The following is a 23,645-nucleotide window of genomic DNA, read 5'->3' as shown; positions in this document are numbered from 1 at the left end:
ACTTATGTTTCCGTTAAACTCTATTTTATTACGACAGTACTGTAATTATTAGTCCACACACACACACACACACATACACCAGTATGGATGATAGTTCGGAATATGATCATACGCATGCCCGTACATTAGTGTGTTAGTATGTTTGATTAGTACCTAGGTAGCTGCACACAAGGGCACCCCCACAGGGGGTTGTGTGACGCGTGCCAACCACTATTTTAGTTAACATTTATTGTTTTATCACTTAGTCACTAACATTATCACTAACCTAACCTTCCCTCCGTGGCTTAAATTTCTACTACTTGCGCGTCTACCAAAACACGTTTATTTTTACTTTAAACTCGTAGGAAATTCACCAGGTAATTTGCATTCCATTTCGGGGACGCAAGTCAGCCATATCAATATTATCGGTGTTATCCTATCACTGAAATCGATATTCAATACAAATTGATAATAATAATTAATCGTTCATTGTTAAATGATAATGTAGGTTTTTAATTTATTATTTGATAATTTAATATTTAGGTACATTTATTAACTATAACATTATCAAAAAAGAAATAATCATATTTAATATTTTAATATACTTATCGCATATTCATATATAAACGGAGTGCACTAAAATAATCAATTTTTTAGTATAGATTTTCGGGACACAACTGAGTTATATAAAAAATATATATGTACCTAATGAAAGCAAGTAGGCTGTGACCTGTTTTAACTTCTTTTATCTAGACGCAGCTATAGACCTATTAAATAAGTTCTTAAACGCAAAAAGTGTTCATCGCCTTATCTAATTTATGGCATTGCCAAGGTCTCCTGTATCAATACAAACAAATAATAATTACCTCTAAATAATTTCAACTCAATAAATGATTTTCAGTCGATATAGTATAAAGTTACATATTATAAAATATTAAGATCATTGCCTCAACAAAAAGAATTAAAACTATAAAAAGTAAAAAATTATAATTGTAAACAAAATCTCAAAATCGATTTGACGGTCTATAATATTTAAAACTTGATAATAAAATATATGAGTAATATGACTATTCCTACAACTATTGTAGTAAACCATAACTATTTTTTACGTTCAGTAGGATACTCTTATGAGAATAAAACATTTGTGAAAACAATAGATAAACGATTAATGTAATTCGTAATGGATATAAAACAGACATCCCATGCGTGTGTGTAAAGTAGATCAATACAAAAATGCGGATATGTATATTGTATTTTCACTATTTTGTTAACCGATTATAGTAATTGTTTCGAAATGAAAATGTGGTGGAGAGTTGTGAACTGTTGTTTTGTTATTGGATTGTATACGTTTATACAAACAACGAATTAAATCTAAACCTCAAATTGTAAATCTTCCCAAACAAGTTATCAAAAGTATAAGGTCATAGTATATATTTATATTTATTTATAGTTATTAGGTTCTAGTAAGCTAAAATCAATTGTAATTGAACCATTTTACTTTAAAAAAAATGAATTTCTTTGATAACAATGTGCATGTTTTTATCTCAAGTATTTTTTTTTTTTTAAACCAAATCTATTGCACCTACTATGTTGTGTATGAAACTATTTATGGGTAAGTTAGGTAGATATTATATTCTATTAAAAATATTATATAACTTTTAATCATATAATTGTTTTGTTATTATAACCTCTACGCATAGCTATGCTGAATCCCTAATTTTAATTACTTATGTTTTCAAAACCCTATACAATACCTAATTAAAAGTACGCTAACGGGTAAATGAAGATACTACTATCAAAGTGACTACTCCTAGCCCCCACCAATACAAAATAATTAAAATATTTTAAATTACAATTTAAATAATCCTTATTCCTCTTTTACTTATATACCTCGTATATAAAATAAAGGGCCTTTTTTATGTTCCACGTTTCTGGTGTATTTAATTTTTTTTTCGAAGTTATTCCAAATACTCATCCCTTGCAGCACTTTCTTTAACTTTGTACCAGTGGAGGGAGAGGCACACATTGAATTTCGTTTTTCCACTTTACAGACAAGACTTCGCAAAACTTTTAAATAATTACACGATTTTTTTCACATAGTTGTTAAAAACCTATCCTCCAAAATGTCAAATCATTACTATATAGTCCTATTTTTTGGATAGAAAAGAGGCGCAGATGGCACACATTGTGCATTGGAATATATAACATAGTAATTCTTGTTATTCACTTTGTGATTTCATTGGATCATGTTATTGATTATGATTTCATAATATTGTTAACATTTAAATATTATTATACTTGAGTCCTCCGAGGATACATAAATAAATGCAAGTGTTTATTTTTTGTCTATGAACGAAACGAGGTTATTCATTTAGTAGCATACACTATATGAACATATATATTATGATAAATTTTAACACTTTATATCTATTTTAGCTCATATTTGTGTAACAATGATTTTAATTTCATACAATCGAATTGTTATTTTGCCAACTCGTACCGTAGGTAGTTGAACTACCGATTACACAACCTAAAATAAAATGTTGTTAAGATGTGGACATGAGGCTGTATGTAGTACAATCAATCAACTGCACCCATATTTTTGTATTTATAAAAAAATGATTTATCAGTGTATTCCTAAGTATTCCTAATTTCCCGACGAATGACGATAGACAGCTTATAATTCCCAACATTGTCTTTTTGATTGTTTAAAATAATCAGTGGTTTGTAACAATATTTTTACAATTCATACACTACTATTGGTAAAACAAAGTTCACCCAAAAATGTTCAAAACTCTGTCAATGTTGCTTGCTTTCATTTCTTTAAAATGTGTTTTACAAGATGCACTCGACAATATTAGTATCACTGATAAGTTAATGAAATAAAACCTTTCAGTTCATATTACGTTAAATTTTCAAACTAGATCCAAATCTAGGTATACAGTAAAAACGTTTTTATCTCGCAAAAACCATCATTGTATGGCTTCCACGCTTTGCCAAAAATCAAAACATATGTATGAACTAATGCTTTAAATATAATATAATAAGGAATTCTTCGAAGGCAATTTAAATGAATCTATGTTTATACAAAATAATACTTATTTATACGTTTAACATAAATTATAAATAAAATGTTATTTTGCCAAAAATAAACTCAAATGTATTATACTTAAATCGAATTGGAAAGTAGTTTAAATAAACCGATATTGATAGTATTAGAACATAAAATTGAAATCTTTTTTATTCAAAACATATTTTGGGCAATCCATTATTTAAATTTTCTTTATATTTTTAATAACTTGTTATACTAACATAACACGATAGCTATGAGGTTGGAGGTAAAATACATAAAAAAAAAAAAAATTAGAAATCCAAAATTCAACATATAATTGTTTGTACCATCTTAGATGAGAATGGAGAAAAATCTGAGATGTAACCATAAAGTTTGTTGTGGAGGAACCAGACGAACAGTTTGTGCGGTGTTATTTGCACCAGTTATGTTAATGGGCTAATCAAACTCTTGGTTTATCAGTGAGTACATTGTACATGGCTTAAAACCGTATCAACTTTAGGGTGACGGGTACACAATGATAATAGGTACATACATGTAGGGTCATTGAAATATGTATTGAAGAAATAAAGGTACTCAAACATTTTGAATGTGAAGAAAACAAAATGTAGGGGAGAGTAATCAAATGAAAATAGTGAAGGTATAAGATTAGTTTAGACTAGTCGTAATGGTGTAATGGATAATGAAAATATTTAAGGAAACGCGGTAAAAGAGGTGAAAAAAATAATAGTTATTAAAATTTATTTTGGATAAGGTTTTAAATGTCCTTATTAAATACATATGCTCCACAATTGGAATATGAGGAAAGTTCTAAAGAGGAATTTGGTGTAAGATAGGCTATATTATAATATATATATATAATAAAATATACCTATAAGTACCTACCGGTAATAACAGGAACCTATTTATTTTGCAGTTTTCAGAATCAATACTGAATTTTTTTTTTAAACCAAAACCGAAAAAAATCATAATGGTTCAAACTTCCATAGCCTTGATTTGCATATTTTTTTAGAATTAAAGATGCATTGCTATTTGCTAATGTCTAATAATAAGCTAGAAATTATTTTCAAGACACTACAAAAAAATAAAAATAAACATTATATGTGTTGCATTTTTTGTTATTTTAAAATGGCTATATGGTAAAGTCTATATCAGTTTATATAATATCATACAATATAATTAGTAATATAGGTTGACAACCTGTTTTTGTTCAGAATCATTTTTCTTATTAAATGATTTACTATCAAATTTAAATATGACACGAATATTACAGTGCCTAGACAGCCAATGACAAATTTGACACAAACTGTACTGTACAATTATTTTTCTTAACAAATATTTAGATTATAGTAATTGATAGTCAATAGTAATATAACATAAAAATTATCAAATCAAAATAGTATATTGTCTCTCGATGATAGCCGACCACACTAATGATATTATATATACATGATATTTACACCACTCTGCATAATAATAATTCTGATTATTATGAGTTAAACACACTTGGTTATTAATTTTTTTTCGATTAAAATCATTAAAATCGTACTAACACCAGCAATCAAATATCAATACACGGAAATCTGTAGGTAGCAATTACTATACCATATTAAGTTTCATAAAATGATAACAATTGTTGTTAATTAATTTAATTCAATTAATTTAACTCGTCCAACGGAACAACTAGGTATACCTATCGGCTATCATCAATCTAAAATTTTACTCCGAAAGTCATATCGCAATGCCTCATACTACGCCAATAGCGTACATCCTCTGATTCAGAAAACAAGTATAGAAAACCATCAAAATAATTTTAACGATCCTCCAAATAATAAATTCTAATTCTCATACAAATAAATCATGGTCTGTCCAAAACCATCAACGTTGGCCGTTATACCACGATCTCCTCTTACCACACAACAAAAAACATTAACCTCACCAAAAGGATTATGTTATATTCAATTCGTTGACTACTGAGACAGAAACTATGGATTCTGAATCACTAGGATCTACCTCTACTTCCAGCCAGTTATTTATTCCGTAAATAACTTTGACCTACTTTATGAGACATTTAAATAAATACTTTATGGCAATGATCAATCTATAAAAACTCTTTAAATGGAATCAAGCTAACCACTAATACGCCAAAAGGCTAAAGACTAATTATACACAATTCTTAAAAGACAATTAAGCCCCAAATACCTCGATACATAATATCAAATATTCAAATTAGACAAGAACGAACATTTCGCCAACAGGAACCTTCACCACACTTCCGAAATACAAAATAAAGATTAATTTACATTGTAAAAATAAAAATTTAAATACATTATAAACATTTATTTTTAGAGTTCTTTGTATTATATTCTAGTGTTCTTCAAATATCCAGTTGATATAAATAATAATTAATATTTATAATGAAATAAATATACTTGTATTTGCCTTGCAATTAATATTATGTAAGTAATTAAATGAAACATTAGAAAAAGAACAGTTTTAAGTTTTATTAAAAAATGTATTAACATAATAGGTAAGTTGCCATGTATAATAAGTGTTACCTTAAGTTACCTATTTTATCATTTTTGTAGTTTTAAGAGTATTACTATACCTAATCGAATTCATTAAAGTTTAATAAGAATATTGATACTAATTAAAGTTTTATATGATATTTGTGTAAAAGAGGACATGTTTTTAAATCATGTGTGAACTGTTCTAAGCCCGTAAATACACATATATATTTTAGTAATTTTCAAGTCCCAAGCACTAATAATTATTTATTGATTATAATATATTAATAATTACTTATTAATTACATTCATGTTACTTCTTCATAAATCACATGTTTTGCATATTGCGTGTATTAACTATTATTATAAAAAAAAATCAGAAATACATAATACATTAACTGAACCCTATTCAGTTTGAAATGATATTAGAGTAAGTTATTTTAGATCAAGTTTAACAAGGTTTAACAAGATTTGATTAAACATTTAAACTACACAGCTTTAACAGAGGAAGGTCAAAATCATATAGGTAAAATATTAAAACAAATATTATATAATAGGTTATATTATATTTATGTGGTAAACGAATTATAAGCTAATTTCTCATTAGATTATGTTTCTTTTTTGTACGGTATAAAAGACATAATAATGTTTAATTTCAAGAATTCATAAAAAAAAATTTATAATTAGCAAATTACTACAATTAGACACTTTCCGTAACTTTATTTAAAGCCTGGTTTAAATAATATTATTTAATGCTGTGATTCTCAATAAATGGTGAAAGTGGTTCGCTGAAATCTCATAGGTACTGTTAAAAAAATTAGAATTATTATTAATACCTATTGAATATTATAATATACTTTCAAGTTAAACGAGCAAATTTTTGAAATTTGTAGGTGGTATTTATATTATGATAATAAAAGTTTAAGAACTGCAGTAGATACTATGTAAATTTTACATTTTAAGTACAAACAATAAAAGTTTTAGATGGTAGAGACTAGAAACTATATAATATTATGGTAAATGATTTTATGCGTACCTTTTTATTGCACATTATTGTTTTGTTTATTTTACTTCAAGACCTAGCTAACTCAAAATGTAAATTCAAAAATACCTACCATCAAAAACTAACATTGATAATAAAAATGATAATTTTGTCATTTTTACAAAGGTTAGAATTAAACATAAAATATAAACAAAAATGAAAGTTCGACAATGTATTTTGTTATCTTATTATCAATATTTCATATTAAAATATTAATCAGTGTTATTAACCAGAACTCATTTCTGATATTTCCGTTATATGCATTAAACGTCATAAGCGGCAAACTCTAATACTGAGAAACAAATAACAATAATATGAACCAATTAAAATGTTTACAGTTCTTATTTGAATCAACTGAATTTTTAATAATTACTCAATACCTACCAAATAAATTATTCAAATAAGTTACTGAAATGTGTACCGGGTGATTACTCAAAAAGTATTAATGTTTTTAAAAAAATATTTATTTACATGGTATAAATGAGTCATTACAAATTTTTTATCAAAAAATTATATTTTTAAATAATTTTTAGCCAAATATTTTAAGTTTTTGATTTTTTCGATTTAAACATTCAGCTTTAATTTCAACTTCAAAAGCAAAATATTTATAAAAATATTCTGCTTTGGATTATGAAATTAAAACTGCATGTTGTCATCCAAAAATGTAAAAAACTTAAAAGTAAAAATAATATATTTTTTAAAAATGTTGTTATTAACAACTAAAAATCGAGTGAATTTTTTTCCCAAAAACATTTATACTTTTAGTAATAATGAGTATTTAATGACAAAAGATTCATCCAATATGTCATTAGATCTAAATAATGCAATAGCTCAGAAAAATATCATAATCTTTTCATAGAATAAAACAACACCGAATAAATTATTATTTAATTTAAAGCCTAAATGAACATACGGACTACAACTTCGGGGTACAGCAAAAAAAAATCCAAGCATTTGAAAATATCGCAGAATATACAATTAAATCGGCAATCCTGGAAAAAGAAACTATTTTTAAAAACGATTTTTTTTTTTTAATCTGAAAGTTACCAAAATCCCCTAATAACAGGACTATTTACCCAGACCCTTCCTAAAAATCCTCCCTATTGACTAAAAATAAAAAGATGTGACCATTTAATTTAAAGTTTTTTTTCGTTTTAGATACAACCCCCAAACTAATGGGTGAGTTTTTGCTACCAACCCCGATTTTCGTTCCCCTCTCATCACATATACATAGGTACAACGCACTATAGGTACCTATAGGCTATAGATTACATATACCTACTCTTTTCGATTAAAATCAAAGAAATATTTTATACATCATAATACTATAATAGTATAATTATTGTGATAACTTTATTTTAATTAGAAGTATCTATACGTATATTTTGAATACATTTACCTATCATACATTTCCTATTATGTATATGATAATAAAGAATTTATTGAGTTATTGACGGAGTAACCTATTGGCTATTTACTATTGAAACAAAATCACTATAACTGTTATAAATTGTTATATTTTTTTTTTAAATGTGTGGGTTATTACATTCTAATATAAAATATCGAATAACTTATTATTTTAATAACATAAATAATTTTGTAACACTCGATATTATATAAAGTATAATTAAATAGTAAAAAATGGAATCGTTTTTAAAATTGTAATACCTGAAATCTAAATGAAATAATTTAGGCTCGGGGCCCTAAATAAAATTAATACTATGTATCTAATATAATAATATAATAATATCACATAATTATACGTTACTTTTTAACTGGAGCTTCATTATTCGACGATTTGCTAATATCGAGTTCGATTTGTTTTCTAAACAGACAAAATCGAAATCATAATTTATTCTCTGTTGATTATTCATCATGATTTATAGAACTATAATATTTTTTAAAGGATAATAACAGATACACAGGATAATGTTTTTATACTGATTTTTTACGCACACTGAGGCTCTATTTTGTGGCACATACAAAAATTATTTACAACTTTTATTTATTATTGTTAAGATGATGTATACATCATTTTGTATAAAAAATAGATTTTAGTGATCCATACAAAACAATTCATGTGTGTGCCAGTAATAGTGACGGTGTCAAAAAATTGATGTTGCTCAAATAATTTCAGGTGACCCCTCATAATATTATTATACCGATCTTTAAAATGTCCTATTTTTCTTCTATCGGGACCCACCCAACCATATTTAAGGTGTGCCTGAGCAACGCTGCTTGGACCCTATGTTACACTCCACTAGTACACGTCAGAAGCGAATACCTACTTCAATTAATGTTTAACTTTGATTGGAATTAAAATATTTTACATAAATATATAATAACGACCGTATTTTATATGTATAATATTATATCTAGTATAAATAAAAAACATTAATACTTTTTTAATTTACGTTTGAAAATCTATGCCATGTAGAACGGATGTCAATCGTATAGACGATACATTTTCGTACACAAAAGTGGTTGCGTAATACCGGATTGGCAATTTATACAACATTTGCATGCATTATGTGTTAAACATTTTTTATAGTTACGAATATGAAGTATCGTCATACTTACAATGATGTAATCGTACGAATAAAATAACATATATTATGTATGAGTGTGGTACGAAAAATGTCCATACATATGGCTAAAGATTCATAAGTAGGTACATCCAAGTTTTATATGTCCTTATGTACGATATTACATTCGCGAATATATATTTTTGTCCTTTCATAACTATTATGGTACTATAGCTATAATATTTTTATTTTCTACACTATACAAGCATGTTATTTGTCAAAAAGCCATTCGGCGTTTATATTGAATGAAATAGAAATTCAAGTAACTTAAAATTAATAAATACATTATCTTTATGTCGATTGTCGACATACTGTGCAAAATAGAGCTCCAGGTACCTGCAGATGGCTTGAGGATAAATTACAGTCTTATTTGAATTGACCTGTAAGTAATCTATTTTTTTGCTAAAAATCATGTATTACATGAAAAACTATCATGCCTCGCCTAGCTTCAGTAAACCATATAATACGATTTTGAACACAACGAATTTTCACATTTTTTTGTTTTTTATTGTTTTTGTTTTAAGCAACGTTATAAAGAATAGAATTCCATTGCGCCCTACGGAAAACGATGGTCTTTCTAAAAAAAAAAAAATAATGATAACAAACTTTTCTACGAATTGTAATAATTTTTCCTGTAAAGCATATTTTGAGCAAAAAATTACTGTTTCTTTTTTAGGTCAGTAGTGCCGTCGACGTCATGACGTGTTCATCTGCAGCGCGTGCGTAGATAGCCCGGTATCCGTTTAAAACCGCACTCTTACTAATTATAATTTACGTCTAACGCAAAGGCCAAGGACGATGGCAACATTAATTCATATTGTCTAAACATTGGCCCTTATTAAATAGGCACGAGCAGCGCCCTTAATATATGTTCAGTAAAACCTCCTTATAACGGATCCACTATAAGACGGAATTGTCTAAGCTACGGAAAATAACATCATGCAGTCCTGTATAACCTATGTCTCGTATATTTTAGTCTTCCGATACTGAAAACTCCAACCTAAAAATAAGTTGGTATCAAGTGATTCCGTTATAAAGAGGTTTTGCTGACTTACTAACGTAACAATGTTGAATGTATAGGTATGTATCTGAATTTTAAAAAAAGCAATTTTAGTTCAACGTACCGCATAATGTTTCGATCTGTCATATCGTAATAGGTATTGCTGCGGGTCATTTGAAAAATCGAATAACCCATGATTCCTAAAAATATGAAGACGCATATTCGCCGAACTAGAAATGACGGTGCCCGTACAGTGACCATCCTCAACAGTGACTGTGAACAAAAATGATTTTAAGTTAATAAAATCTACAATTATCAATTATTACATTCGCATTTTTTATTCAATACAATAATATTATTGAAGTTGACTTATTTACGTCAGAATACCTTTTTTATTTTAAATTTTAGATTAGTCTATTTACCATACAGTTTAATACTCTTGTAACCTTTTGATTTCTTAAAGTACTTCTATGAAATAATGGTGAGTTCTTTTAATTAATAATTACTTATCATTAATTAACTAAATAAGTGCCTAATAAATTTTAAATAATAAGAACTTTTCTTGTATTTTTGATATCGAGAAAACAAAAAGGATGTTGCAAAACAAATGTTTTCTTGTTTATAGTGTGAACATTTGGTTGCTTAGCTTGGACTACAGCTTGAGTGGTTGTACTTCACGTGGTGTGAATATTCATACCTTTATTATTGAAATTATTTAAGATGTTTTTAAATTAGTAAGATCCAAGAGGTCATTAATAGTAAAATATTCATCGATTAGTTTTAGTCCTTTATCCAACTTTATATCCAGGCTCTCTGACGAATTTGATCAAGATTGTAATTTGTATTTTAGGTTTCTTGATTATTTTTTTTATTATTAGTAGTGGTATATGATAATAAAATATTTGGAGAATTCGGAGGCTAAGAGAACGACGACTCAGACGTTAGTCTTTTATGTGTTTCATTTGGTGTACAAGACACAGTGTACATTCTTCGAGATACTTTGGGTTGAAGGAAAAAATTCTGTTTCTTCGAAATCTTGAAAAACGTGAATATGCGACGGTTGGGCGTTATATTAATTAAAACATATTACCTTTCCGAGCGTCGATATGAGTATTGTGCTATCGAAAGGTATAAAACTTAAATTTCGATAAGCACAAGACGTATTTAAAACGAACTGCCGATTATAATTGTTTAACTTATATAATATTAAATAATATGTTTTTTATCACTAAGGTTATTGTTTTTAAATTATTAACGTTTTTGATAATAAGATTGCTGATATGACAAAGTGAAAGTATACTAGTAATTAACTATCGTATAATACCATAACTACTTTTTTGGTGTAGATATTGTGTCAAACTATGGATATTACAGATTACTCAAAGTGTCAACAGATTATAATACCAGAAAGAATTGTGACATAGAATATTTATTTTGAATAAACTACAAAACCAGATAATTGTTATTGCTTCATTAAATGATAAGTTATAATATTTATAATAATTTGTAACTTGTATCTACAGGATGATTCACCAAGCAAGCTCAACCCATTTTCTTCATGAATAATTTAATTATTCAAAATATGATTTTTGGAATTTTTAAATATACTTAAAAACCATATTTTCAAATCTTTGACATTTTTGTACTACTTAAGATGTGTTCTGTGGAGATATGTACAAAAATCTGTTTTTCAAAATATGACAATCTCTTTTTTGTAAAATTAATTATTTAGGCATTAAATATGGTATTTAATTAAATGTATACATTCAAAATATCAGAATTTTAATAAATATATCTATTATTAAACGAAAAAATGGGTGAGAGCATGCTTGGTGAATCACTTTGTTTAGAGTCCTTGTATTCACAATATTCTGGTATGTAATAAAAAATGTCGGGGCCAGCTATCAATTAAGAAACAAAAATTATATCCAAAACCAGTTCATATTATGAGGAATTTAATTTATTGTATGTGGTAAATTTATTTGACTTTGCCCTCCCCCCACGTTTTATATTTCTTGCTTATCAATATCTATAAAATATATGTGTAAATATAATGAATATATGTTTTTAGTAAATAATTATTAGTTACAATAAATTATGAATAGCTTATATAAATAAAAAAGTAATTTAACATAGATCTTTACTAGTTACTACATACTATATAGTATTAAGTAAATAGTATAAAATTAAAACTACGGTTAATGAGGTAGTATAGAATAAAAATGAATAGCTTAGTTATAAAAATAATGTGTTTTATTGATTATTTTCCTGAACAAAAAAAAAAGGAAAAAAAACTATAAAAGACAGGAAACCTATACCTATGATTATTTAATTGCTCCCCGGCTTTTAGTCAACATTTACCTTTGTAAGTTTGTCTTATTTGCTTACCTGTTTAATATTATATTTATGAGTACTCATAATTTACGAGTCATAAATAAACTGTAAGTAGGTTACATAGTAAATTACCACTTGGATTAATGTCTTAGAAATTAAAATAAATTAATAAAATATTTGAAACAACATAACATCATAAAATAAAAAGTGAAACATATTAGGTACCAAACTAATTGAAAAGTTATAAATTTATAATTCAATTATTTGTTAGCATTAGCGTATACTCTAATGAGGGAGGGGTGAATATTAGAATATTACTCCCACAACCCCCAATTGAAAATGTCTGAGTATGCCACTGTTAGAGTGGAACATATTTATTTATTTAAGATATTCATACCAAGCATGAGCGGAATCATAATGCGAGTAGTTTTTGGGTTGTTTAATTTTGTGTTCCAACTTCTGAGGGTAAAAGAGGTCCATAAAAATTACCACTTTTTTGTTTTTCCTTACGCTTTCTGAAACTAGTGAGAATTTTAATTTTGACCTCTCAAAAGCACCAACTAAATATCCACTTCTATATTAGAAAAAAGGTTAAGTCGAAAATTGATGACGGACACAGAAAAAGAAAAACACAAATAATTTTAAAAACAATACATTCATTTGCTACGCTCAAAATCTAAAATGGGGATGAGAATGCTTAGTAAATCAACCTGTATAATTAATATGATCTACTTAGTATTCATAAGATAATAATATAATAAATGTACTATACTTATAAACGATTACAGATCACATTTCAGAAGATCAAATAAGGTAGTATGTTTAGAAGTCAAATATTCTTTTTAAAATAAATATAGGTATTATAATTTATGATATATGATAACTTTTAAAAAAGATGATTTAAACAATAAAGTATAAAAGTTATGAGGAAGTTGAATAATTCGTTTTCGGAGATGTTTACGCAAAACTAGTTTTTGACAAATTTGATTTTGAGTTTTAGTGATTTTACAAAAATGGATAACAGTAAAGACTTAAATTTTTCACCAAATACTTATATTAACATTTTTCACACATGTTATAATTTTCAAAAGAATTTAGCTGTTTCTGTGCTATTTATAGAAACTAATAATTTTAGTTCAACGTTTTTAGAAGCATTGGACGTTAAATTTTGATGAAATTCATCAAAATCACAAAAATATGAAAAATATTTTATATTATTAAATTAATTTAGACATAAAAATTCAATTTTGATGGTTAATGGTAAAGATGTAGGAAATACAATGTTTTTACTAAGCAGTTTATATACCGAAACTCGAAATCTCAAAAATATATTATGAATAGCGTATTTTTATTAACACATTTTTAGATTACTCTACACTTTACAGTGATAAAAATATTATGCACGGATGGCTATGAGACAATAACTAGTTTCCGCCAAATTTAAAAATTCTCGTTTCCGCCATTGCTTGTTCCGCCAATATTAAAAAAAAAGGTTTGATTCTTGTTTCCGCCGATTTAGTATATGCTATATTATGATCAAAATATTGTGACACAAACAGAAATCAAAAAATAAATATTTTTCTGTTTATTTCACTTTAACACAAGTTATAACAAATCTTCACAGTGCACATTTGTAATGTATTATGTGACTTATTAGTTGATACTATAATTTTAATAGAAACTATGTTGAACAAACATAACAATATAAAATGCCAATTACCAGCTACCTATATGTATCTTGAATTTTATAATTTGAGTTATTAGTTATTATTACATTTTTACATTGTGATAAAAACAATTTTAAATTATTTCAAGTTAAAATTGTATGATTTAAAATGTAAGTTTAGGTGTTTAGAAAATAATCACATTCAACATATTATCTTATAAATTCGTATACTGTTTATTAATATTACTATGTAAGTACGTGATAATTCAAAATTTCTTCCAAAAATATTAATTACACCAACGAATAATATAGTACTTACATAGTTTGAGGTCATTTTTAAGTATAAAAATTTGTTGTTATAAATACATTTGTAAAAGAAGTGAAAAAATAGTATTATTTTTTTTTTTATTATTATTATTATTAACATCTAGTATTAGACTCTTTCTAATATCATTATTCAATAATTTAATTTCTGTGTTTAAGGTAGCTTCCGCCCCCTATAGGCCCATGGGCCATCAAGTTCCATGACTACGGCACTACGAAACGCCTATAATTTTTCTGTTGACGCATAAAAGTAACACAAAGTATTGAAATCATTTTCAAAATATTTATTATTGAATATCGATCGAATCGTTTATATGTATACTGTATAATATATTATATAAATACTCTATGCTTAATTTATTAATTAGATTATTCCTTCCACTCCTGATGCACTGAGTACAGTTTACAATATGCCACCTAAGTAAAACTCAAAGGCCAAAAGTTGAAGGTAAAAAAAAATAGCATTTTTTAGGTGAAATGGAAGGGCAATGGAGAAAATGTCTACAGCGATCTACCTATGCACTAGTATAAAACGTAATTTTTAAGCACGCTCATTACTCACCCCCATTTTTCCCTTTGCCTAAAAGTTAATTTATTCAAATTCTGAGTTTTAGAATTTTTAAGTAGGTATACCTAAAGACCATATTTTCAAATGTATGATATTTGTTGTAATATTAACTATTCTGTGGGGATACAAAATTTTATTTTTAAAATGAGAGCCCCCTCCCCCTTTTTACTGCATTTTTTTTGGTTTATGATTTTCTTTAAAATTCTGACGTATCTAAATCAAAATTAAAATCAGTAGTTTCTGGGTTATAAAAGTATTCATACCAAGGATAATAATTTGTAAAAATGGTTTTTATTAAATATAAACTACATATACAATACTAGATGTAGTATTTATTATACTCGGATCAGTTGTAAAAATTATTTATATTGATAACTATTGAGTAATTACAAACATTTTAAAATCACATATGCCTTGCGTATACTTAACCCATTGCCATGTACATATTATCCTTAGGACACAAAGTAATATAACTCAAAAACTACTAGCTTGAATTCTCAAAAAAAAAAATCTTCTTGATTTTAATAATTAAAAATGAAAAAGGGAGGATACTTTTTGAAAAATGGAAGTGTGTATTGAGTTACGGATGTCCATGGATGTCCGTGCACATATAAGTTAAATAGACGCTTTTGAACTAATATTATTACTTTCTATATTTAAAATTGAAAAGAAAATTTACAATACAATTAAAGATCAATATAATGTTTTATAAAATGGTCAGACAAAAAGAATGCTCGGGCGAGAGTAATAATGTTCTGTCTTAATACCCTAATAAAATCCAACGGCTTGCAATACGAGTCAGGCCTGTAGCCAGCGTTTGCCTAAATTTGCAAATCCTTCCGTTGCACAATATTGTTAAACACTATTATACGAGCTATTATATATCATGCTAACATATAATCATTGGTTCTTAACAATTGTAACAGGATCATTCTTAAGTGATTACTGATTAGGTTAGGTTCAAAAATATTTGCGGCGTCGCGGCAGTAATGCGAAAGCAGTCCCTGCGGCGCCGTCGGTTCAAACAGAAAAAAAAATGGTTCAAAAATAGTCTTAGAATGTATTTAAAAATTCAAAAATTTGGAATTTGAATAAATGTATAATTTAAGCATAAAAATAGGGTAAGCATGCTTAAAAAATCACTTAGTGTATTATTAATGGTATACGTTATACGCAATACGCTTTCGAAATCGAATCACGTTTGCCGGTCGCGTATAACAGTGCTAGGACATTTCATCGTCAGAAACCCTATAAGTAGGTATGTGTATACTTTTATTCTGAACGTTTACCCCCGTGAAATTATAGTAGTATAATAGGTACCTACATTACCAATATAGTAACCGTCGGGAAACAATACGAACAAAAAGTCACCCCTCTTCGCTCACATTCTACCGATGATATATAATATATTATATAGAACAACCTCGACGCAGTATAACACGCATTGCAAAGGTTTAAAATGCAATATTAGTTACATATTTTAAATTATTCGATCGATTTCCTTGTGTCCTATTCTATTCGATACGCCGAATGCCGACATATATAGGTAAAAACGCTACAATACCACCGTGCGTTATAAATTTATAATCATCGATGTCGTCAAATTTTCGTTACACTAAAATAAATAATTACCATACTTTTTTTATTTTTTATTGCAGCCCACCATCTACGTATTATATTTTATAGATTAAAGGATCTAAGAAGATCAATGATCTGAATAGATTAAAAGATCTGTTTTAATAGATAATTCGGAATAAAATATTATTATGCCGATCAATCGTCGAGGGTCGTCTTACGTTTGGCCGCCGTTGGCAGCACGGGCGCGTACGGCTACAGCGCAGCTCCCGGCGCGATCGCGCGGATGACGGTGGTTGTAACCCTCACAAGCTCTTCCCTCTCCTCGTAGTAACTTCCTTCTATGGCACCCTCAGCGGGGAGCTCTGCGTCCAACGATCGGGTGGTTGGCGGCGTGCGCGCGCACGTCCCCGGCAATGATAATAATATTATTGCTAGTATACTGCCCTTGTATTATAGTTGTAGGTATCTACCTATAGTGGTTATGATACGAAACGAAACCAAGATATTCAGCTGTCCGGCAACGGGAGGGAAACGAGAAGAATAAAATTATAACACATAACTACAGTATAATAAACACGACGATGTAACCGAGGACCGACGGCGAGGCGAACTGACGGGCGACCGCGGACCGACTGCCGACGCGCGCGCGACGTCTTATCACTATATCCTGTATACAATACTCACGCCGCCGGGCGTGTCCAATGACAACGCCACCGACGCCGCAGCCGCAGCTCAGCTGCTGAATCTGATGCTGATAACAGCCACGACCCCGAAGCCGCCGGCCACCGGGTGGGGTGACAGATCGAACTGCTACTCCGTTGTAGGTGGTACCACGTACTTGAATACTTCTATTATATTTATATACAACGTTGATAACACGAACACATGTACTTACAGTATAATCCATCGTCGCTCCAATTTCTGCGTGGCATATGACAAAACAATAATGATTGTCTGGTCCGACTGGTCAGACCCTGGCCACTTAAATAATAATTTAAATATTATTTTATTATTATTGCAATAAAATGAGTTTTAAAATTTGTATTGATTATGTATTATTTATTATTTACTGACACACCTAAAAATCTGTACACCAGTGGCGAAGCGTCATAGGAGGCAATGAGACAATGTCTCCCCACTTAGAAATTAAAACACGGGAAAAAAAATAATAATGTTTTATAAGATATTTAAAAATTTGAATTTATATATCTTATACGATATTTCGTATAAGTATGATGTATGTTTCAATATTCGTTAAAATCGGGTTTCCGTTGTACATTCATAGAATTCTTAAAATAGATTATATGAGGGCTGTGGGAACGAGCTGGCGGTGCGGGTCATTCCAAATATGGTATTATATTAAATAAAGGTTGCAACGCAACGTCTCGCGAATTTGAGAGCGCGGGTACATGGGGATTTTTAATGTAAGTGGGGTTTACTATCTACGCTATGAGACGCGTCTCGCCGTTCGTAATGCCTGATGGGTTATACCTCATGTCCTTCATGATTGACGTCGCCGTCGCGTAGTCACGCCATCGTGGTAGGTACATCGTACGTGTTTCTAAATATTTATTGTTTTTATAAAGTAATTTGTAATTTGTTCTCATGGCTGATGATTTAACCATTTTGAACGATGAAATAATTAACTATTCATAAGAAAAAAATTTCAATTAAAAAATAAAAACCATGTCCCTTATTGAATTATATTCTAAGACAAAAATAGAAATATAGATTTAATGTAAATTTGTTTTTTAAACGTCATCTTAATGCGAGTTGCATGTATACAGTATATTAAATAACATTTTATTTTGTTTGCTAAAATATATTTGTTATTATATTCGATTATTATTTTAAATTTTATGGAAGTTATAACGTTTTAAATATTATATTTCATTTTGTTTTTAATTTTTGAACATTTATTTCTTGCTGTATAGATAAAATAGAAGGAGTGTCCAGACGTATTAGTTATCTCGTATTAGTTTTTTTCAGTGTTTCCCCAACCAGAAACCTCACTTCTCGCTACTGCTGTACACGCTCAGTAAATAATGTATAATATTACTGACTGTAACAAAAATACAATTCTTATTTTATACACCTACTTGTATAGTATTATAATTTATAATGTATAACTTGATGTTTTATAAATTATAATATAGGAAGTTTATTATGTATTTGAATCGGGACCAAAATAATTGTCCATCTAACTGAATTTTTTCTAGAATATAATTGTAGTCATGTTTAGTGAATGCTTTATGCCTTTATCCATATGTATAATATCAATGTTTTAAACTGTACGCTTTAGGCTCTTTAGTTAAAACGATTATTTTACAGAGAGCGGGCAAACCTCGGTCTCGGTGAGCAGCGATCTGGTTGTAATATTTAATTATTTTACAAAGGAAACGAAGTCAGCTTGCTTTCTGTTTGAATATACCTTTACAGATCCACTTATATTTTACTATTATCTCAATAAAATGTCTAAAGGTTAGAAAGACAGCGATATTCAGATATTGTCATGGATTTAAAACCATGTCACTATTAACAAAAATGTACGTATAGTACATAATTCGTCTATTATGAATACATTAGTACATTATAATAAAACATTCCAATTGATGTTTATTTTTATTGAAAGTATTTAACCCCATATCTAACAATCTCTCGTCCGACCGACAAAATATGACCTCTATAATTATTTAGTTATATTTATTTTTTAATCTGCTTCGGACTAGTATCCGGTAGGACCGCTTATTTCCCGCTGCCCGGATTTGGTGAGGGTTACTCTTTTGTATCCCGTCGATTAAAAACCATGAAAATAATATAAATCTACAGGTTTGTTATACTCGTGTAGACTTGTCACCGAAAAATAAAATTATTTAGTAATGAGTGACATGCCGATGGTATCCGGACAATTTCCCCCCGGACATTTTCCCCCCGACTGTTTTTGGCGTAGTAGGACATTTTCCCCCCGAAAAATGTTCCGATGCGGACATTTTCCCCCCATTTTTTCATAAATATAATAAGACATAAAAAAATTGTATATAAGTAAAATAGGTTAATTTCATTTTTTTTTTAAATTATATTTTACTGAAAAAGAAAAAAATTTCTTATTAAATAATAAATAATAAACTTAAAAAAAAAATGGGGGGGAAAATGTCCTACTACGCCAAAAACAGTCGGGGGGAAAATGTCCGGGGGGAAACTGTCCGCCATTCCATGCCGATATAGTGCAAATGTGTAGTAGGTGCTCCGGTGCTCGAAATAATAATGTTGAATTCAGAGTGTTTTTAGTATTAATTTCTATACTTTATTTATGTTATTAAACCACAGTTTTACTTGTCGTACAGTGCGGTCCTTATTTGATTAGCTACTCTGCTATCGGCGACTTATTGCTTATTGTATCTTAAAACGCCGCATAACGGTAAATCAGATTTTGAAAAAAACAACTTCAACTTCCAACTCACAGGCAAGTACTTCGTTCAGGTAGGCAGCTGATGTAATGAGCAAGTTAAAATCTATTGGTGAACAATTGATTAGTTACGAGAAAAAATTTAATATACTTAATCAATAATTCACTTAAGAGTATAAAATATTTTCGTAACCATAAGTTGTTTTAGCTTTTCAAAAGTTGTATAGTTACATAGACATAGTTTTTTTTTATAAGCATTAGAAGTTCAAATTATAAGAAAATTCGTCAAACTTACTCTTTTGAAAATTTTTTTATAGTTAAATATTTATATTAAAGGTTCAATTGTTCTAACATAGGTGAAACATAAGTTTAACTGAAGTTGGTGGAATTGAAGATGATAGAATCTTGCAAGTTCAAAATTGAATTCAAAACTTAGCTATTTCAAAAAATTAATTAAATTTGATAAAGAAAGAAACATTAAACGATCTAGTCATTCAAAAAATAACTGAAATAAAATTATAAAAATGGTTGACCAGTAAATAAAAAATAAATTGATGACACACTTAAACCATATTGGACTTATAAAAAAGATCTAAGAGTAATTGATAACTCATTTTTTAAAAACAAAAGTTTACTCATTCCTAAAAAATCAAAGCTATTAAAAATAATTCATGGAGATCACATGGAAATAGAAATATGTACAAATTTAATAAAAGATTTAATATTTTAACCTATTATAAACCCTGAAGTAAAACTTATTGTTACAAATAGTAAGGCATGCACGTGGGCGGATAGGCCCATCGGGAAATTTTCCCAGTAGGCCCCCATTAATATTTTACTCAAAAGCCCTAATCCCAAAAAAACTAAAAAGAAATAATAATATAAAAGTAAATTTTTATAATACTGGCTGGATCCCTGGTGGCTATACAGTATTAATGCGTATTTGTAATATTTGTATTAATCTGCATTAACCTGCATTCGGGCCTAGAGGCCTCTGTATAAATTCATCGATACCCGTATAAATACACATCTATTTTGTTGTATGTACTATCGTGCTAAATCTAAATAATGTATAAATGTAAATATAAATAAATATAATCGATATTCTAATAACAAAAATAAAGAACCATATTAATAATAAATAATTTTTCGATTAGTGATAGCTAAGTATGACGTATCTACTATCTAGTATCTACGTTTAATGTTCATATACATATCTTGGTATCGTAATAAATTCGATTTGTTCTATTTTTAAACAATGCGTATGAATGTTAATGTCTAAAATATAATTTTCTCTTCCATAAACATTAATGAGCTATAAAGTATAAAGTAAGCAAGTACAATAATATAATTTACCTATTCCTACTCTATGGCCTATGCCCTATGGTATTATTTAATATTTTATCAGGTGTTATTATTTTTATTTTACATTTCCTATTGGCTATTGTGACTGTGGATTTTTGCTAACTGTGTTTAATTTATTAAAATATATATTTGATAATCATTAATTATAGCTAAACGAAATTTTGAAAGTTGGGCATTAAAAAGAAAAAGAATGGAACTTGGTTTTAACTAGGTATTGATACACTTCATTTTGATAATAACATGTATTTATTAGTTGTAGACTATGATTCCAAATTTAAAGAAATTGCACATTTATCATTAGGATTTACAAGTATTTCTGTCATTCAACATCTAAAAACCAATAGTTGCTATATTTGGAATACCGTATTTCATAGTCTCAGATAATGGTTCACCATTTAGCTCATAAGAATTTAAACAATTTATGTTTGATTGAGGTATACCTAGAGCATGTTATTTCAAGTCCAAACTATGCTCAATCTAATGGTTTAGCAGAAAGATCAATACAAACAATTAATACAATTGTAAGTACATACAATTTAAGGAATGTAATAATGATTCATATTATATTGCTTTAATGCAATATCAAAACACTCCTAAAAAAAATCTTTGTCCTCCAATCAAGCTATTGATGTCAGTCATTTCACACTAAATCACACGTTACAATAAATAAATTAAAACCCAAATAAAATAAATTAATTGAATGTCAAATTAAAGTTAAAATAAAAACAGATAAAATGGCTAAATATTAAAATTAAAACAAAATAAAACTTTAAGACTTCTTACTGTTGTTGAAAATGTTTTATTTAAGTTAATCCCTAAATTATTCAGATTGTTAAATACCCTAGATCTTATAGATATAGTTGAAGGTACAAAAGGAGGTAGTTACAGAAGAAACAGGAAACATTTAATAACTTTTGCTTTATCTACTTCTAAAACTGATAGTTATGAATTTGATTAACTCAGTCTAGGCTTAATTTAATCACAGATACAAAATTTACCTTCTTGTTTTGATAGATAAATAGTTATACCCAAATCCAATTGTGTGATGTATTTAAATTTGATAACTGTTTTATTATTAGTTATTAATTTATTATTATATTATATATTATTATTATTATTATTATTATTATTATTATTATATACCTACCAACAACATACATAGGTAATATACTCAAACTAACTATTTAGCCATGGGTAATATATATTATATATTATATTGCTGACAAAAAAAAGAAGTAGGTACCTGCATTATATTATACCATGTATTTAAATAATATAGTTATTATAATACGTTATGATTAATGTTTAGGCTTTGAGTATATACATAATACATACAACCATTGATTATAAATACTAGTATTTATAATCAATGATACAACTATGAAGAAAAAAAACGATGCCATTTACTTATCACAAATACTACTTGGGTACTTGGGGACAAAATATATTATTTCGCCAAGTGACAATAATTGAGTCGTACCTATACGACTAATGTCTAATGGCTATACCAGCACGATGTAGAGAAGATATCTTGTCTACATCGTGTACACCAGTTAAAATAACCACTGACATTGCCTCCACAACACGGTCAACACGACACTATATTCAACTTAATTAGGTACCTACATGGCTACATACTATAAAACTATTATACAAGTTATTAAAACAAAATATTTCTTAGTTATTATTCTTACCTGATCGTTTATAAATGTTGCCATTCTGTCCAAAATAAAAGGAATAATAGTATAATACTATTTCTTAATTTCTTATACTTACAGACCGTGGTTCTGATTATCGGGTGGAAAATAAACAATAACTCATGAGTCATGATAAAGAAAAGCCCAAAATCTGTTAAACCCGGTGGAGAACGATTGCGCGCGTTTTACCTTTTTGGGCATACGATTGCGCGCAGTGCCGGAATAACAAAGAACATGCTTTTGACTATTCGAAAGAGTACGATTGCACGTGAAATTGGATGCGACGTTGCCAAATTATTATTAAGGGGATTGGAAGTGCTCCATTTCTAAGGAGTAAGCGATAGGCATTTAGTTTAACAGTTGAAGTCGCTTACTGCTGTTGTGTGAGTAGTAAATGCTCATTTGTGTGAGACACACGCCACCACTACTACCCGCATATTCTACAACAATGCGATATTCATCACAATATCCAAAACCGGTTTTAGTCAACTAACTTTATCTAATATTACATTAACAATAATCAT

General features: G+C 28.3%; 1 protein-coding gene across 1 annotated transcript in view; it reads right to left on the bottom strand.

The window, feature by feature from the left end:
• LOC111028631 overlaps positions 1 to 17,304 on the bottom strand; it is a 29,630-nt gene extending 12,326 nt beyond the window's left edge. Inside the window, exons 1-3 of the mRNA XM_022307360.1 lie at positions 16,872 to 17,304; positions 10,308 to 10,456; positions 8,367 to 8,423 (exon numbers count right to left, since the gene is read on the bottom strand). Coding sequence (XP_022163052.1) covers positions 8,367 to 8,423; positions 10,308 to 10,444 — 194 coding nt within the window. The 5' untranslated portion in view covers positions 10,445 to 10,456; positions 16,872 to 17,304. The remainder of the gene's footprint in view (positions 1 to 8,366; positions 8,424 to 10,307; positions 10,457 to 16,871) is intronic.
• Between the last annotated feature and the right edge of the window lie 6,341 nt (positions 17,305 to 23,645).

This window comes from Myzus persicae, unplaced genomic scaffold (genome assembly GCF_001856785.1).
Source record: "Myzus persicae strain clone G006 unplaced genomic scaffold, MPER_G0061.0, whole genome shotgun sequence".
In the NCBI taxonomy this organism is placed as follows: domain Eukaryota; kingdom Metazoa; phylum Arthropoda; class Insecta; order Hemiptera; family Aphididae; genus Myzus; species Myzus persicae.
Note: the sequence above shows the minus strand (reverse complement) of the source record. Positions and strands in the feature narration are given on the sequence as shown.